Raw genomic sequence first — 17,494 nt, 5'->3', positions numbered from 1 at the left:
CTCTTAGCCTTGCTTGGCATGGCATGTATTAAGTGCTGGAAAAGTGGTAGATGTAAATTTTTATGGTGATTACAGTTGTTATTGCTTCTGGGAGGGACTAGAAGGAGAGGAATTTCAAAAAGACAAGTGACTTCTTGTTTGAGGCCCCTTTCCATTTAAAATTTCTCAATTCTAAAATTCAGGTGACGGAAATGATGAGGGAGTAGAAAAGAGATTTAAATCGATAAGGAAATAGCATGTAATAGATGTGGCTTTTTTCACTGTTGATGTTATTAAAACACTAGGGAAAAAGGAATTAAGTGAAACATCCATACATTTGAGTTTGGGCCTCCAAAATGTCAGACTTAATTTGTGTATCACTCTCAGTATCCACCAAATCTTTCCCAAAAAATTGTAACTGCTAGACGAAGTTAACACGGAATTATCCTTTCTTTCTTGCCTTTTAATCTCTGCAAAGTTGTGAGGGGGAAAAAAAAAAAAAAAAAAACCAGAGAGTTAGCAGTTCAAACTACAGATACTGAATATGATATCTAATGAAATGAAATAACCGTGAGTTATGTTGATAAATAATTTATCCTAATATGCAAATTTTCTCACACATTTTAATTTAACAAAAAAGCCCAAGCTTGTGGATGTAAAGGAAATAGAGATGGAAAAACACAAGGGAGACAGCAACTGTGAAGAAAAGTATTCATTCTACAGATATTCATTTGTCCAATAAATATTTGTGGAGCTCTGTGCTTGATAATCTGGTGCTGGTGATACAGCAGAAAAAAATGAAAGACGCCACCAAGAGGGGGACTTGTTTATGGCAAAATATAATTATATAGGTCCTCTTAAATCATTCCTTGCCTTCAGTGACTCCTAAGGTAAAATCCAAACTCCTTACCATGCCTAAGTAAAGGTCCTTCAAGATGTGACCTCCTGCATCTTTCTTGGTTCTCTCTCACGCATTGCTAACCTTCCATATGCCTGGGATGTGGCCATTAAAAACAAACAAACAAACAAACAAACAAAAAGTGCCCAGGCAGCACTTTTCCTTGCCTCTGAGCCTTGACTGGTGCTGGTGCTCTGCCTGTGAGTTTTGTTCACTCCTTTTCACTTGAGTAGTTAATGCCTCCTTTCAGGATTTTGTCATTTGATGAATGAGAAAAAGAAAAAGAAAAAGAAAACTCAATGAGTCACTCCTTATCACTTGTTTAATGTCTTTTCTGCTAGATTTTAATTTCCACAAGGGCTTCTTCAGTATAACATGTTTGATTTTTAGTGTTTTACAAAATAGACTGAATGTATCTTTATGTATCTGCTGTGCTTTTTAGCCAGATGATGAAAAGGAAAGACTATATTAAGAGGTGAGAGAGGATACACAATGTAGCTAGTTTCTATGGGAAGGTAAAGTTTGTTCTAGAAAAGATAGACAAATAAAAAGCACTTTTTAAAACCTATTTGCAGGGAGTTCCTGCTGTGGCCCAGTGGGTTAAGAATCCAACTGCAGGAGTTCCCGTCGTGGCACAGTGGTTAACGAATCTGACTAGGAACCATGAGGTTGTGGGTTCGATCCCTGGCCTTGCTCAGTGGGTTAAGGATCCGGCGTTGCTGTGAGCTGTGGTGTAGGTCGCAGACGCGGCTCGGATCCCACGTTGCAGTGGCTCTGGTGTAGGCTGGCGGCTACAGCTCCGATTCGACCCCTAGCCTGGGAACCTCCATATGCCGCGGGAGCGGCCCAAGAAATGGCAAAAAGACAAAAAGACAAAAAGAATCCAACTGCAGCAGCTCAGGTCCCTCCAGAGGCATGGGTTCCATCCCCAGCCCAGTGCAGTGAGTTAAAGGATCTGGTAGGTGGCAGCTGCAGCTTGGATTCAATCCCTGGTCCAGGAACTTCCATATGCCTGGGATGTGGCCATTAAAAACAAACAAACAAAAAAAAACCTATTTGCAAATAGGTCACATTCTCTAATACATTCTCTATGTCATGTCATGTTTCCTGCTAATTCTCATAGCTATTCCCAGGTTTTCCCTTGGGGGACATCTATTATTTCTAGCACTGAGTCTGCAGTTTACCAACATAGGATCAGCTTTATGCTTACATATCACAGATATTTATAGATCCTGAAATAAAATTAAAATATGCATTAGGTAGCCAAATGCTAAGCTAAATTAATTTCTACTTTTTGTATAATATTTTTTAAAATTATGACTTGGTCATATTAGGCTATGCAGCTAGCAAACCATTCAGTGAAAAGAAATAGCTAATACATTTGTGAAGCACATGGACATACCGTGGAAGTGTTGGAGGGGAGTCTCATTTCAGTGTTTGAGAGTCAAGGTGAAATTGATGTACATTTCCTAAGGTAACAGCCTTAAAAGCCACACACAATGGACCAGATTGTTATCTTATGCAGCGCTTTTTCTTGGAAATAGACCTTTTATAACTCTCCTCTTGAAGTATTATACTTGTGTTTTAGAAGAAAGTTGATTTATGTAATAGAATTGAGATAAAGAAGTACTGAAGTGGTATGAAAAAATCATAGCACTCTTCATCAATAACCTGTATTTTTCCTTACTGAATATTTCTTTAGGATTGTGGGTTTTGCTTAGAGATTCTTGGGATATTACCTTAGCACACATTGTGCTTCCAAACTCCATGTGAGTTTTTGAGTTGGTTCTTCCTGAATGCAGTAACATTGACTGCTGTCTAAATCTATTGCAGTGTGCCTGAATACTATGACTACGGTCATGGAGTAAGTGAGGATGCCTATGACAGCTATGGTAAGACCTTTTCCTTACTAAAACTGTGAAATCAGAACATCTGTCTGTCACCAACAACTCAGAAATTACTTCTATTTTCTCCACCCAGTTTTGCAGAAGTCCAGATTACATTGATTATGTAATTCCAGGGTGAGGTTTGACAAGCGATGCTGGTGGCAGAAAATTGGACAGGTCAATTTTCATCAAAATTTCAAAAACAGTGAATCACAGAGATCATCTTCAACAGCAGCAGTGAACATTCTGAATAGTGTCTTTCTTATATGTTTCACTGTGTCTGTTGTCCAACTCATTGATTTGACAATACTTTGTCTTTCTGCTTTCACAAAGATCATTAGAGTAAGAGATAATTTAAAGATTTTAAAACTTTATGTTTTCTCTTTATGGCCACACCTGCAGCATCTGGAAGTTCCGGGGTCGGGGGTCAAATCGGAACTGCACCTGCTGGCCTACACCACAGCCATGGCAACACCACATCCAAGCCATGTCTGTAATGTAAAAGGCAGCTTCCAGCAACAATGGATCCTTAACCCACTAAGTGAGGCCAGGGATCAAAACTGCATCCTCACAGACACTGTGCCAGGGTCTTAACCTGCTGAGCTACAATGGGAACTCCAAGATTTCAAGACTTTTGAGGGCATAAATTATAGCCTTCAAGTTACTTTTATAGCATGTGTAATTCCTGAGAGTGCCAAATGATTGACTCATAAGAATTAATAGTTAATAGGCATGTCTATCTATAATATTAATTTCAAAATTACATTGTTTAATTGAAAAACCACTTAAATTAATTGTACTTCAATTCAGTAAGATTTATTGAGTGCCTATGCTATATTAATATAGTACATCACTTTAGAAGAGTAGTCACTGATTCCCTAAATACATAGGCAGCATCACCAATTGACTGCCTTGAAAAATAACACTCATTGAAATGTTTCCAGTCCAAAAATTAAAGTGATGCTGAGGCCACTCTATTCCTGTCTATGGGGAGCAGTAGAGGAGACGATGAACATTGTGTTTGGGGCTCCACTCAGTGAAGGTGTGATGCTCCATCAGGACAGGGAGGGGAAGGTCCAGACTTGGGGAGAAAAGGAGGTGTACCTTCCTTGGAGCCAGAGTCACCAAATCCACTCACTTCTCTGGGTGAATATCATGAGGCTGAGCTCAGAGGTAGGAGGATCAAAATTAGCCGCCACCACAGTGATGACTCTCCATAAGCTGATTACTTACACGTATCTTCTTATTTATTTCTTTATAATAACTTGAAATATTAAGTATTTTATCTCCATTTTAGAGTGAAAACGCACATTTGTCCTTTGTGTAAATGTGTTGTCAGGCTCTAGGAATACGATGGTGTACACAATAGATATTGTCCCTCCCTGATTCCTCTGTTGAGAATTGTGTTCCTACATGTAAAAAATTGTGCCAGGAGTTCCCGTCGTGGCGCAGTGGTTAACGAATCCGACTAGGAACCATGAGGTTGCGGGTTCGGTCCCTGCCCTTGCTCAGTGGGTTAACGGTCCAGCGTTGCCGTGAGCTATGGTGTAGGTTGCAGACGCGGCTCGGATCCCGCGTTGCTGTGGCTCTGGCGTAGGCCGGTGGCTACAGCTCCGATTCAACCCCTAGCCTGGGAACCTCCATATGCCGAGGGAGCGGCCCAAGAAATAGCAACAACAACAACAACAACAAAAAGACAAAAAGACAAAAAAAAAAAATTTGTGCCAAACTCTAAACCATGGATGCCGTAGAAGGTCAGAGAACATTGCTCATGTAACAAATATTCATCTAATGGCTAAAACGTGTGGGCCATTGTTCTCAGTCCTAGAGGTACTGCAGTGAACAATCTCTCGAAGCTTACATTCTGATGATTAGACATTTATAAATCACTTTTTAATGGAATTTTTATTTACAAAATATAGTTACTGTTTTTTTACACCTATCACATACACTTGAGAAAAATATCAGCTATGAGCCTCACTTTACAGAATTACATGCATTGAAATCAATGGCAGGGATAATATCTGACTGCATGGTTATGATATGAGATTTCAATTTCTGAATTATTTACATTTTAAAATGTTAATACCAAGTAAGGAATAGGGAAGAGTGTGTGAATACTTGTTTTTCATGGTGCAGCTCTCACAGAAAACAGTGCAGCTGAGAAAGGAGCCCACTCAAAAGCCAGGATTCCAGCAGTTGGGGCCCCTCTCACCACCCATAATCCTCTCTGCTTACTGTGACTCATCTCTGCTCATACTGGGCTACAGGATGCAGCTGAGAACTTGGAACAGAAGCCCTATGTTTCAAATGATGCATGTGGGAAATGAAGTGTATATTTTTATAATTTCTTTTTTTTTTCTTTTTTTGCCACAGTTGCTTAGAAACTTAAATAGATACGGAAGTATGATTGACCTAAAAAATAAGTTATTTTTTCTTACTCTCGGAGTTCCCATCATGGCACAGCGGAAGTGAATCTGACTAGGAACCATGAGGTTGGGGGTTTGATCCCTGGCCTTGCTCAGTGGGTTAAGGATCCAGCGTTGCCATGAGCTGTGGTGTAGGTTGCAGACGCGGCTTGAATATGGTGTTGCTGTTGCTCTGGTGTAGGCCAGCAGCTGTAGCTCCAATTAGACCCCTAGCCTGGGGACCTCCATATGCTGTGGATGCGGCCCTAAAAAGACGAAAGACAAAAAAAATAAAATAAAATAAAATATTTTTTCTTACTCTAAAAATAATACACATATTATAGAAAATTTAGGTTAAAAAAGAAGGAAATGTAAATTATACTCCTATATGTATTTATTCTTTACTTTTTTGTTGTATATTTTACCAATTTTCAAATCCATCGTGATACACATTTTATGTAAAAAGAGAATACAATATACACTGCTGTATAAAAATTCCTTTAAGTTTTTCCCATCCTAAAGAGGTTTTTTTTTAACTCTTAACCCTTACAATAATACCTTAACAAAATTCAGTTTAATATATTTTCACATGCACCATTATAATTAACCATTAATATGTAGATTTGAAAAGAAATACTCTTTTTTGTATAACCAGAAAATATATGGCTGTCATGTCAATCCATATGGTCCCGAGATTTAACTTTGGAGAGTGCTCATGTTTCCTACACAGACAACAGAAAAAGGACAAAGTCAAATGCTAGTAAAGAGAAAGCGCTCAGCATCACAACCTTGAAGCCTCGTTGAATTAATAGGCATTCTCTGCACTCACATTTAGGTATTGGGTGATTGGGAGCAGTTAAGTTTAGGCTTTTTGGTCACAGGTTGCTCCTCTTGTCATGTCCAAGTGGGCAGGTGATAACAGTTAAACATGCACATGGAACAATTTGAGGACCCGCTCGTGTCAAGAATAGATTGATGCTTTTCACTAATTTTTCATACCTCACATGTTAACTAGCATATTAACAAGTGTCCATTCATAGCTTATCTTTAATGAACTGTGCACAGTCTTTTAAATTAATAACATTTACTCCAAAATGTAAATCTCGAATCTCTGCTTTTTCATTTACATCCTGAATTACTAATTCCTCTCTGTTACATCTTGGCTGTCTCATGGATACAGCTCTGTATTTTTAAAAAATTAACAGCTTCCATTCTCAGTTGCCTGGCAATACCGGGACTTGGACAGCATGTGAGGAGGCTCAAAATCAGTGGCCCCAGACGCCCTCCTCTTCTGCTCAAGTTAGAGGGAAGACCAGTGGGGAAAGTGTAGGAAAGATATTGAGAGAGGAGCAAGGAATGCTGTCCAGGATAACTGGGTCCTGCATTCCAAAGACTCGGGGATGGGGGGGGGGATCTCATTCAGCGTTCCTTCAGGAATGAAATAAACCACTAGAAGTAAAAATCCAGGAGTTCCTGTTGTGGCGCAGTGGTTAACGAATCCGACTAGGAACCATGAGGTTGCGGGTTCGGTCCCTGCCCTTGCTCAGTGGGTTAACGAGCTGTGTTGCCGTGAGCTGTGGTGTAGATTGCAGATGCGGCTCGGATCCCGCATTGCTGTGGCTCTGGCGTAGGCCGGTGGCTACAGCTCTGATTCAACCCCTAGCCTGGGAACCTCCATATGCCGCAGGAGCGGCCCAAGAAATAGCAACAACAGCAACAACAACAACAACAAAAAAAAGACAAAAAAAAAATCTTAAAAAAAATCCAGTCAGTCAGTGTGACACTCCACTCTGAATCTTTACACCGTGTTTTGGTATCACCAGGTGGAAATCATATGTCTCTTCTGGGACGTAAGTCATACTGAAGTAACAAATACCTGACTTCAGTGAATATCACGTGTTCTTAATCACAATTAAATTGTTCAAGATATTTTTGTGCAGTTTAATATTAAATTATTTCTTGTAATAATGTAAATATAAAATGGCAAGTATTTTAATCATATTAGCATGAAAATTTACTATATAAAATATATAATGACCTGTGTGTATTTTTCACATATTAATAACTATTAAATATCTCATTGATGTTACATGATTATTAAATTAATATTTATTTATTTACTTGACTTCTGTCTTTTTAGGGCCACACCTGTGGCATATGGAGGCTCCCAGGCTAGGGGTTGAATTGGAGCTGTAGCTGCCAGCCTATGCCATAGCCACAGCAATACCAGATCCGAGGCATGTCTGCGACCTACACCACAGCTCATGGCAATGCCAGATCCTTAACCCACTGAACGAGGCCAGGGATTGAACCCGCACCCTCGTGGTTCCTAGTTAGCTTCATTTCCGCTGCACCAGGATGGGAACTCCTAAATTAATATTAAATGTTAATTTTCTGATAACTTGAATTTATTTTTGCAACACAAATATTTGACTTACAGATATTCCAAACCAGTTTTTGCATTTTAAAAATATTGCCTAATTTATCAGAATCGTTATAATTGTTTTGGATATGCCTAAATAGCTCGTAATTCAATAAGGGTGCATTTTTAAATACAGTGCATGGATCAGCTTGTCTTGCCAGTGCTTCACATAGAAACATCCTCTTAATTCGGAGACCGACAGCTAAGAATGGACAGCAATATTGTCAGAGAAGAGAGCTGTTTATTAACATGTATTTAATGTGCAGACTGAGGAGCTAATTATGGATCTATTCTGTAGTGGCATTTTTGATGACAGCTGTGTGGAAGCAAGGAGGGTAATATTAATACACTGTCTTGAAATGAATGAAAGCAAAAGAATTTTTGTGCCCCATTCGAGGGCATTCGAGTGCCTCACTTCAAGCTGATTGCAGAACACCATTGCATTCATTTTGTGTTGAGGAGCTGGAATGATTGTCCCAGAGTGAAAATAAGCCTTGCATTGATTAATCTCTGAAAACAGCAAAGGGAAATGAAGCTACCTGGCAATCATGTCACTATGTGATTCAAGAACAAACACTGTCCATTTGCAACAGTAAATAGAAATAGACATTTGAGGAAATTGATTTTATAAATGTAGATGAATTTTCTTAATATGGGCAAGAATTTATCAGTCATTTAAAAAAGTAATATATACAAAGTATTTACCTTATGATTTATTAATACTGAAGTTTTGAAAAATATCGGGAAATACTCTGACTTATTCAATTTTAACTTTAAAATAGATTTTTAAATTATTTTAAAGTATAGCTTTTTTTTCCAAAGACAAATTTTATTTAAATAAGGGTTTACAACTAGCATCCATGAGGACACGGGTTCAATCCCTGGTCTTGCTCAGTGGGTTAAGGATCCGGTGTTGCCATGAGCTGTGGTGTAGGTCACAAACACAGCCCCGATCTGGCGTTGCTGTGGCTGTGGTGCAGGCCAGCGGCTACAGCTCTGATTGGACCCCTAGCCTGGGAACCTCCATATGCCGCAGGTGTGGCCCTAAAAAGACAAAAAAAAAAAGACATAAATAAGGGTTTAAATACATTACGTAACATTAAAACTGAAGGAAAAATAAAACATCAAAAGCAAGTTTGTTACTTTGCATGGCTTTGGGCAGCTGTTGCTAGTAAGTTGCAATCTCTATAGCTAGAGATTGTTCCCAGTGAAATTTGTTCCCTTGTCAAAAGTTTTACCTGTTAGAAGGTTGGCCTCCCATTCCATTTGGACATCAATTAGCTAGGATATGTCTGGTCAGAAAGACCTTGGTGGCAAGCCACATGTCCTGTCACCTCATTAGAGGGAAGGTGGCTGCTCTAAGCTCTGCCCACGTGGTCACAGTGGAGACATTAGGGGATCTTTCCAGAGCCCCTGATAATCACAGGCTCCCTCTCTCAATACAGCTGCCTTTGCTGCCTTACCCCACCCTCCACTCTCAGCTTCACCCAGGGCTGTTCAGGGGGTGACGTTCTCTTAAGGCAGGAAACTAGAGGCATCGCTGAGGAGCTGCTGGCCAGATAGCCGCCTGTGACCTTGGGACTCTGGACTTGGCTGAAATATCAGGTTATTGCTTTGTTTCAGGCTGGACACTGTCAGGTGCCTACTGTTTGACCTCTGTTTAAATGAGGACTTCAAGACTAGACAGCATGGCTCTTTTCAGTTTATTGCATGAAGGAGTTACCTTAGTCCAAGTTAAAAGCAGACCCCAAATGGTTACATGATACAAGCTGTGTGGCTTTTAAACTTGTGACAAAGGACAGAAGGGAAATTCTACCCATTTCAAGAAAAATTCTCCCTGAAGCTTCTGTGAGCCAAAAGCACTTAAAACCCATGAACCTTCAGCTGGTCGTCCTTAGCTATCCAGTCTCTACTAGGACCTGGCATATGTTCTTGCACCCCATAGCTGAATTATTTCTCCATATTCTGGATGCTCAGTTACAGTACCAGTGCAGGCAAATTTCTTCTTAAACGCCTTCACTAGTTTCTTTTTATTGCAATCATCAGCAACCCCTTGGACAGTAGGAAGGGTCTTCCTGCCCTTTCTCGGTTGAATTCTTACATGGATGTAACCCTCAGTGCCCGCAGGAAGCGGATCAGCGCCCTTACTTGCATCAGTAAAGGGGTCGAAAGAGTGGAGGTTCTGCACATGGGATACGATTCCTTTTCCTCGCTGAAAACAGCCTGCCAAAGGCTGCAAGAGAAGGTGGGTGGGGAGAGACGTGTCGTCAGGAAGAGGGAGTACTCAAGGGGGAGGCTGCTGAGTCCTGGGCTGTGGCTTAGTGACTGGGGCCAAAGTATAGTTGATTTACAATGTCGTGTCAATTTCTACAGTAGAGTAAAGTGACTCAGTCATACACATATGTACATTCTTTTTAAATATTATTTTCCATCATGGTCTAGCCTAGGAGGCTGGGGCAGAGTTCCCTGTGCTGTACAGTAGGACCTCATTGCTTATCTATTCTAAATGGAATAGTTTGCATCTACTAACCCCAAACTCCCCATCTATCCCACTCCCTCCCCACCCCACCCCCACCTTGGCAACCCCAAGTCTGTTCTCCATGTCTGTGAGTCTGTTTCTGTTTATTTGTGCCATATTTTAGATTCCACCTGTAAGTGGTATTAATATAGATTTTTAAACATTATTTTTAATTGAAAGAAGGACTGGAGAAATTGTGCTTCTTAAGTATCTTAAAATCCAGTTGTAAAATTAGGTAGCTAATTTTCTCACTATTTCAGAGGTTACAGTCAGATAGGTATCTAATTCAACTAGTCTGGATAATAAACGCAGATTATGTTGCCTTGGCAAGAAGCAGCCAAAAAGAGCAGGGCACCTCTCCTTCATTGCTTGCGTTGCTCATTTTAAATTAGATATACTTACAATGGTTTCGGTTTTGTTTCAGGCAAACAATGGTTTCAACAGTTTTAGGCAGTAGCAGAACCCGCTTTTCAGTATTTCAGATCAGAAATTCTTAACCTCAGTTATACATTTTAGAACCTCTTGGTGAATTTTGAAAAAACAAACAAACAAACACAGTGTCCGGTTATAATCCCAGTTCAGCTCTATCATAATATTTGGATATGAGAACTGAGCATGCATTAGAAGGTTCCTGGGTAGTCCTGCTGAATGCTAAGGGTGAGAATAAGTTTCAGATGGATACACGGGACCATGGTGAAACATGGCCCACAGTCTTAATAGGAGAGGTCAAAACTGTGCCAGCAGAGTTCCTGCCATGGCACAATGGGTTAAGAATCTGACAGTAGCAACTCGGGCTGCTGCGTAGGTGCAGGTTTGATCCCAGGCCTGCTGCAGTGAGTTAAGGATCCAGCATTGCTACAGCTGTGGTGAAGGTCACAGCTGCAATTCAGATTCAGTCTCTGGCCTGGGAATCTCCATGTGCCATGAGTGCGGCCATTAAAAAAAAGAAAAGAGGAGTTCCCATCGTGGCTCAGTGGTGATGAACCTGACTAGTATCCGTAAGGATGCAGGTTTGATCCCTGGCCTCGCTCAGTGGGTTAAAGATCCAGCGTTGCTGTGAGCTGTGGTGTAGGTTGCAGATGCAGCTCAGATCCTGTGGCTGTGGTGTAGGCAGGCAGCTGTAGCTTGGATTTGACCCCTAGCTTGGGAACTTCCATACGCTATGGGTGCAGCCCTTAAAAGCTAAAAAAAAAAAAAAGGACTGTAGTTCACATGCATCTAACAACTCTGTTGTTGAGCCAATACAACAAGTCATAGGAAAGTTCTTTTATTACTTAATTTTCTGCTGAGTTAATGGTATAATCATTTTCACTGAGGGGAAAGTGAGTGATTCATTTTCAGAATTTGGGGGTGAACTGATCATGTATAAAAAATATATTCAGGAGTTCCAGTCGTGGCGCAGTGGATAACGAATCTGACTAGGAACCATGAGGTTGCGGGTTCGATCCCTGGCCTTGCTCAGTGGGTTAAGGATCCAGCTTTGCTGTGAGCTGTGGTGTAGGTCAAAGATGCAGCTTGGATCCCGGGTTGCTGTGGCTGTGGCGTAGGCCGGAGGCTACAGCTCCGATTCGACCCCTAGCCTGGTAACCTCCATGTGCCATGGGAGCAGTCCTAGAAAAGGCAAAAAGTCAAAATATATATATGTAGATATATATTCAATATGACATGGATTTGTATTTAGAGTAAACAAAAAAAAGAATTGCTTTTAAAAGAGATTAGAGCAAAAAATAAAAAGCTGGGAGAACGTTTTCTTGCCAAGATGGAAATACACCAAGGAAGAAAATGTGTATCCAGGAGATATGCCACCTTAGTGAATATTTGCTAAATTTCCATAGTTTGGGGAGATTATCTTGTTTATTGAAAGAGGGCATGAATTAAAAAAAAAAGACTAAGACGCATGGTTCTGAAATAAATGTGCTATATACCTCATTTATCAAATATGTAATAATTTATGTAATGCCTCAGTGGGGACTGATATATATAGATTGCTGAGAAAGTATACCAGTTGAAAATGTAATTATAGTTATTGATGACTTATAACTGATGTCATTTTGTATCGAACAAATTACTTAACCATACCAGAACCTTCTCAAACATTTAGCTCAGTTGTAATAAGATGTACCAGGGAGGAAAATAGGCCAGTCTCTGGAGTCTGGCCATCATCCAGGAAGATTTCAGGAGGAGCGCCTCATGCTTAGGGCAGTGCCGCAGAGGACCAGACAGGTACCCAGAGGCTCTTGGCAGAGGAAATGCCAACATGGGCAAAGAGCTAAGGTTCAGGTTGCTGAGAAGACTGAGGAGCACCAATGAAAAGACTAGTGTGGGAGCCACTCAGCCCAGACGCCACAGACTAGCCTCTGTTTACACACCAGTTACATGTTTGGTTGCCCAGGTGACCAGACTAAAAAAGCCCAGAGCTTTTATTCTCGAGATCTTATCTCCAATGGAAGAGGGAAGTTACGTACGTAAATTTCTTTTTTTTCCTTTTTTCATTTCTGTAATATTTTTATTGTTTCTATTACAATTGATTACATACAGTTGATTACATACTTAATTAAAATATTGACCAGCTGGCTACCATGTGGGGGTTCCCATTACTTCCTTAGGCTTGATAATTTGCCAGAATAACTCCTAGAACTGCGAAAAGTGATATACTCATATTAGCTTTATTTTAGCCATAGACTAGAAAGCAAAGCCAGCAAGGGGACAGACACAGAGGGCAAGGACTGGGCACATCCCAAATGTGAAGTTTTGCAGATCTTCAGGGCAGCATTGTTCTTCTGGCACATGATGTGTAACAACAAAGTCGTGCCAACCAGAAGCTCATGGAAACCTCAGAGCCCAGTGCTTTTATTCTGGTTTTAGTCTGTAGGCGTGATTGGTTAAATCATCCCTCTCCAGCCTCCCCTTCCCCGCAGGGTGGGCTGGTGTCACATGGTCAAATCCCAAAGCTTCTAATCTCATAGTTGGTCTTTCTGGCGGGACGAGTCCCCAAACCCAGCACCTCATTAGCATAAACTGTCAGGTGGGGCCAGAGGGGCCACCACACGTAACAGAAATGTTCCAATGACTCCAGGAAATTCCAGAGTTTAAAGGTTACCTCGCAGTAACCAGGGACGAAGGTGGCCACAAGTGCTGCCACACAGGTATTGAGACGAGAGCATCCATCTGATAAAGCAGGAAGAGGCTTGTGGGGCAAGAGTACAGGGAGTCAGCATCTCATTTGGCCCAGGTTAAAGTCTGATTTGTTTTTCTAACTCCCCAAACTTGGAGTTGGTCTGAGACTCCAATCTGAGCCCATTTCTCTTCTCAAGTGTGTCATTATTTTCAAGAAATGACAGCGAGGTAGGGAGTATAAGGCAATCCAAAAACTACAAGTTCAAGCTGTCTACAAAGTTTTGACACCAGGTCTGCTTCCTTCACTGAATTAAAGACATTATTGAAATTCTTTGAAAATCATAAAATATTTTATGTCACCATTCCTATTCTTCCTTCTGCTATTTCCAATAAAGTCCTTATGTGCATTTCAAAGGAAGAGGTCTGTCGATGAATTCTTCAGGCTTTTGATCAATTCAGGATTTTATTCAACAATGATAAAAGTAGGGTTTTTTTTTTAGGCTCAAAGCAGAGAAGCCTCTATATTGTGACCAACTATCATTTACCATTTTTTTATGCATCTTCCATTTTGGTTTTTCATACTTTATTATGTTTAAATATCATTCTCTTATCATTCATCATGCCAATAAGCATAGTTCTTAATTCCACCTTTCTTTTTTGGTCATGCCCGTGGCATGTGGAAGTTCCCTGTCCAGGGCTGGAACCTACCCCGCAGCAGCCACCTGAGCCACAGCAGTGACAACACCAGATCCTTAACCTGCTGTGTCACAAGGCAATTCTGCATCTTCCATTTTGGAAATCATTTTTCTAACCAGCTTTTTCATTTCCTCTTTACCTCAAAGATCTTATCTCCAAAGTAAGAGGGAAGTGACATACTTTATTTTTTTTTCTTTTTTCATCTTTTAAAGATTTTTATTGTTTCTATTATAGTTGATTACATACTTAATTTAAAATATTGAGGCATTCTCACCCTGGCACAGTCGGTTAAAGATAGAACTGCAGCGGCTTAGGTTTGTTGGGCATTTATTTTTTTTTAACTCCCCTGGAGCTCACAGTAAGAAATAGCAGTGATGTTCTCTTGTGGCAGAGTGGGTTAAAGATCTGGTATTGTCACTGTAGCAGCTTGGGTCTCTGATATGGCTCAGGTTTGATCCCTGTCCCAGGAGCTTCCACATGCTGTGGTCATTGGCCCAAAAACAAACAAACAAATATATATGTATATATAGCAGTAATCCAAATAACTTAATCTTAGTCGCAGAAGATAAAATTGCAAAGCCATGCTCTAGTTTGGAAATTAGGTATATACATGAAGTAAGTTTGGGGGTGCTACACAGAGGTTTACATAAAAATGGAGAAAGGTTAGGAAAAATGGCCCTAGATTTCCATACCTAGACTGAAAAAAAGAAACTGGAAGAGGATTTAATTCTCATATTCTAAAACCCAGCCATGGCCATAGACACACATTCCATTGTGCTGAATTCAAGTTAACAGAGAAATTTCAAGCACTAAGTAGTTGGGCCACAGAGGTATTTCAAAATTTTACCCACAAAAGTTTCTATAATGTTTCTCTTTAGAGAATATTCATATATTTATCAACTGTCTTTCTGAATTTACACAATTATATTTTCATCATGTGCCACATTTTAAATATTTATATTTGTTGTTTATGTCAAGTTTGGACTTTGGAGACAGTTTTTATTTGTTTCATGGTCCAGAGAGTCAGTTGGAAATATGTACTTTCAAAAGCCACTTAGGGACTTCACCTAAGAACTTCTTCAAAGACTAAAATGGATATTACCACTTCTTAGGAAAATTTTTTGGTATCTAGGACAAGTTCCCAGGTAATCAAGAGAAGCTCTTCAAAAGTCCAAAAGACTCAACCCATCTCTCTCTTGTGGGAGCACTGCCAGAAATCTTCATCATTCTTAAGATGAATTAAAATCATGTGATCAAATAAGCCAGTCCATAAACATTTACTAATTGTTAAGGATATCATAAGCTTTTTCTCAATATAGTAAGCAAAATGAAATGATTCATTTGCCAAAATTTAACAGGTATTTAAACTTTAAGTCTTTTGCACTTGAAACTTTTGCATTTAAACTGGTTTGTTTTACTGGTTCCTTCTCCTAATTGGTCCATTTCCATGGCACATAAGATGGCCTTTCTTTTGAGAAAAAAAAAATTTAAGTCTTAACTTTATCAATAACACTACTTGTATTTTGAAACCTAAGAAAATTTTTCAATAAATACCATAGAATACTTGTACTTCAGGGACCAAAGTTGACAAGTCCAATTGTCTAAAATGAAATCCAGGTCAGATCATGTTAGGCCTTGCAGAGAATTCCTTGCTAAAAATTTTGGACTTGATCCTGGGTATGCTACAGGCATAGTCAACTGTAGTACTTGGACAAGTCCCTTGCTCCAGAAGGTAAAGAAAAGTAGGGAGTGTCCACACACACACATATGCACACACAGCAGGAATTACATATATATGTAATTTGTAAACATTTGTAAATTTATAAATAGAACATTTGTAAATTATAGCATATATTTATATATGTATATATGCTTAAAATCATGGAAAGGCACAAAAGTTAAGTTAGTTGAGTACTCAAGGCAAAGATGATAATGGCTTGCCATGGAATAGGATTAATGGGGTTGGAAAGAAATGTATTAGTTAAACACATGTGAAAGAAGAAAAGACAAAGCTTGATGATGTTTAGGTCTAATGGACAAAATTGAGACGATTTTAAGGGTTTTTGATGAGTAACTAGGTTGCAGGCGCGGCTCGGATCCAGCGTTGCTGTGGCTCTGGTGTAGGCCGGTGGCTACAGCTCTGATTTGACCCCTAGCCTGGGAACCTCCATACACCACGGGAATGGCCCAAGAAATAGCAAAAAGACAAAAAAAAAAAAAGAATGAGTTTAGTTTTGAAAAAAGAAAAGTTCAAAGGAGACACCTAAGGAGATCTGTATTCTGAGCAAAAGTACATTTCTCATATTTATTTAGGGTCTCCTTCTATGTCATGTCCTATCATATACGGAAATAAACTCAAGCATTTACCTTAAGTAGTAAAAGAGATGTAATTTTTCATTTGTCAGCAGATGTCATTTGTAATCAAGATATCCTGATGAAGAATACTCACAGAAACCTAATGTTCGCTCGTTCGTGCCATTTTCCCGTTTTAATCCAACTTTGGTTCATTTTTCTATATTGTATATCATTATATCACTATACATATATCACTCTTGCCTTGTAGTATGGAAAGTGCAGTTGACACTTTTCTTATTGCTTTTGCTACTTGAACTGTCCAGGGCTATGACCCCAATATCAGCTGGCCTCTACCTGCAGCAATTTTCCAGTCACTTTCATTACCACCACCTTCTACATCAGCATCAATGCCAGTGTGTCTGTTTCTAGTAATCCCTTTTCTTGTATCTGTGCGTCCTGCAACTGTAGTCTGATGCATGAAATCTGCTGTCTAATGAAGGACTGAATTCTGATGGAAAGACCCAGGGAGCCCAGTTTCTAGATCACATAAGTCACTATAAACCCAATGTTGAGTCCTTGGCCCTTGGAGGGAACACTGCCTTTCCCTTCTGCGCACATAGACTTTACCAAGGCCCTTTACCCTGTAATACTCAAGAGCTTGCTTGCTTGTTTCTTGTTGTTTGGCTCGGCCCCAGAGCATTGAGGTTGCTGGAAGTCAGATTATGAGAGAAATGAGGAGTTTTCCTAGTATGCTAATACCTCCTTATTTTCCAGCCTGTTCATTTGGAAAAGCTGACGGATGATCTTTTTTTCCTTTACTGACTGTCTGCTTAAATTTTACTCCAGCCCACATCCTGCTGCTCTGTCACTGACTTTTGTTTCACACAGTGAATCTAACCCTGGACCGTGAATCATTCAGGGAAGCATTAAAACTAGCAAACCCTAGGTCACCCCCTGTAGAGCTTCTAATCATTTGTTTTGGGAGCTAGAGAACAGGCATCAGTTTTGTTTTGGGTTCTTTGTTTCAAGATTCCCACGTGCGTCTCAAGATAATCCAGGGGCTAAGAAACAAGGGTTTCCTATGTCCAGTTTCTTTCAGGATTCCGTTTCGGGATTAAGGAGGGATGGTTTACAATGGCGCTCCTCTTTCTGTTTAACACATACCAAATGGACTTTAACCTTGAAAACACCTTACAAGTTTAATTCCAGTGGCTGCATCTCAAAATATACACTTTTTTTTGGATGAACTGGTCATGTGGAAAATTCTAGTAAGGC

General features: G+C 39.9%; 1 protein-coding gene and 1 pseudogene across 2 annotated transcripts in view; one reads left to right on the top strand and one right to left on the bottom strand.

Annotated features, from left to right (window-relative positions):
- KHDRBS2 (KH RNA binding domain containing, signal transduction associated 2) overlaps positions 1–17,494 on the top strand; it is a 515,090-nt gene that overhangs the window by 477,372 nt on the left and 20,224 nt on the right. For both annotated transcript variants that reach the window (XR_007137030.1, XM_047796004.1), the window contains exon 8: positions 2,711–2,769. Coding sequence is in view for 1 of the 2 variants with exons in the window: in XM_047796004.1 (XP_047651960.1) it covers positions 2,711–2,769 (59 nt within the window). In the remaining variant the exon portion in view is untranslated. The remainder of the gene's footprint in view (positions 1–2,710; positions 2,770–17,494) is intronic.
- On the bottom strand, positions 9,457–16,697 carry LOC125135558 (eukaryotic translation initiation factor 1-like; annotated as a pseudogene).

Source organism: Phacochoerus africanus, chromosome 9 (assembly GCF_016906955.1).
Source record: "Phacochoerus africanus isolate WHEZ1 chromosome 9, ROS_Pafr_v1, whole genome shotgun sequence".
NCBI classification, from domain to species: Eukaryota; Metazoa; Chordata; class Mammalia; order Artiodactyla; family Suidae; genus Phacochoerus; species Phacochoerus africanus.
This window is presented reverse-complemented; position numbering and strand designations above follow the sequence as displayed.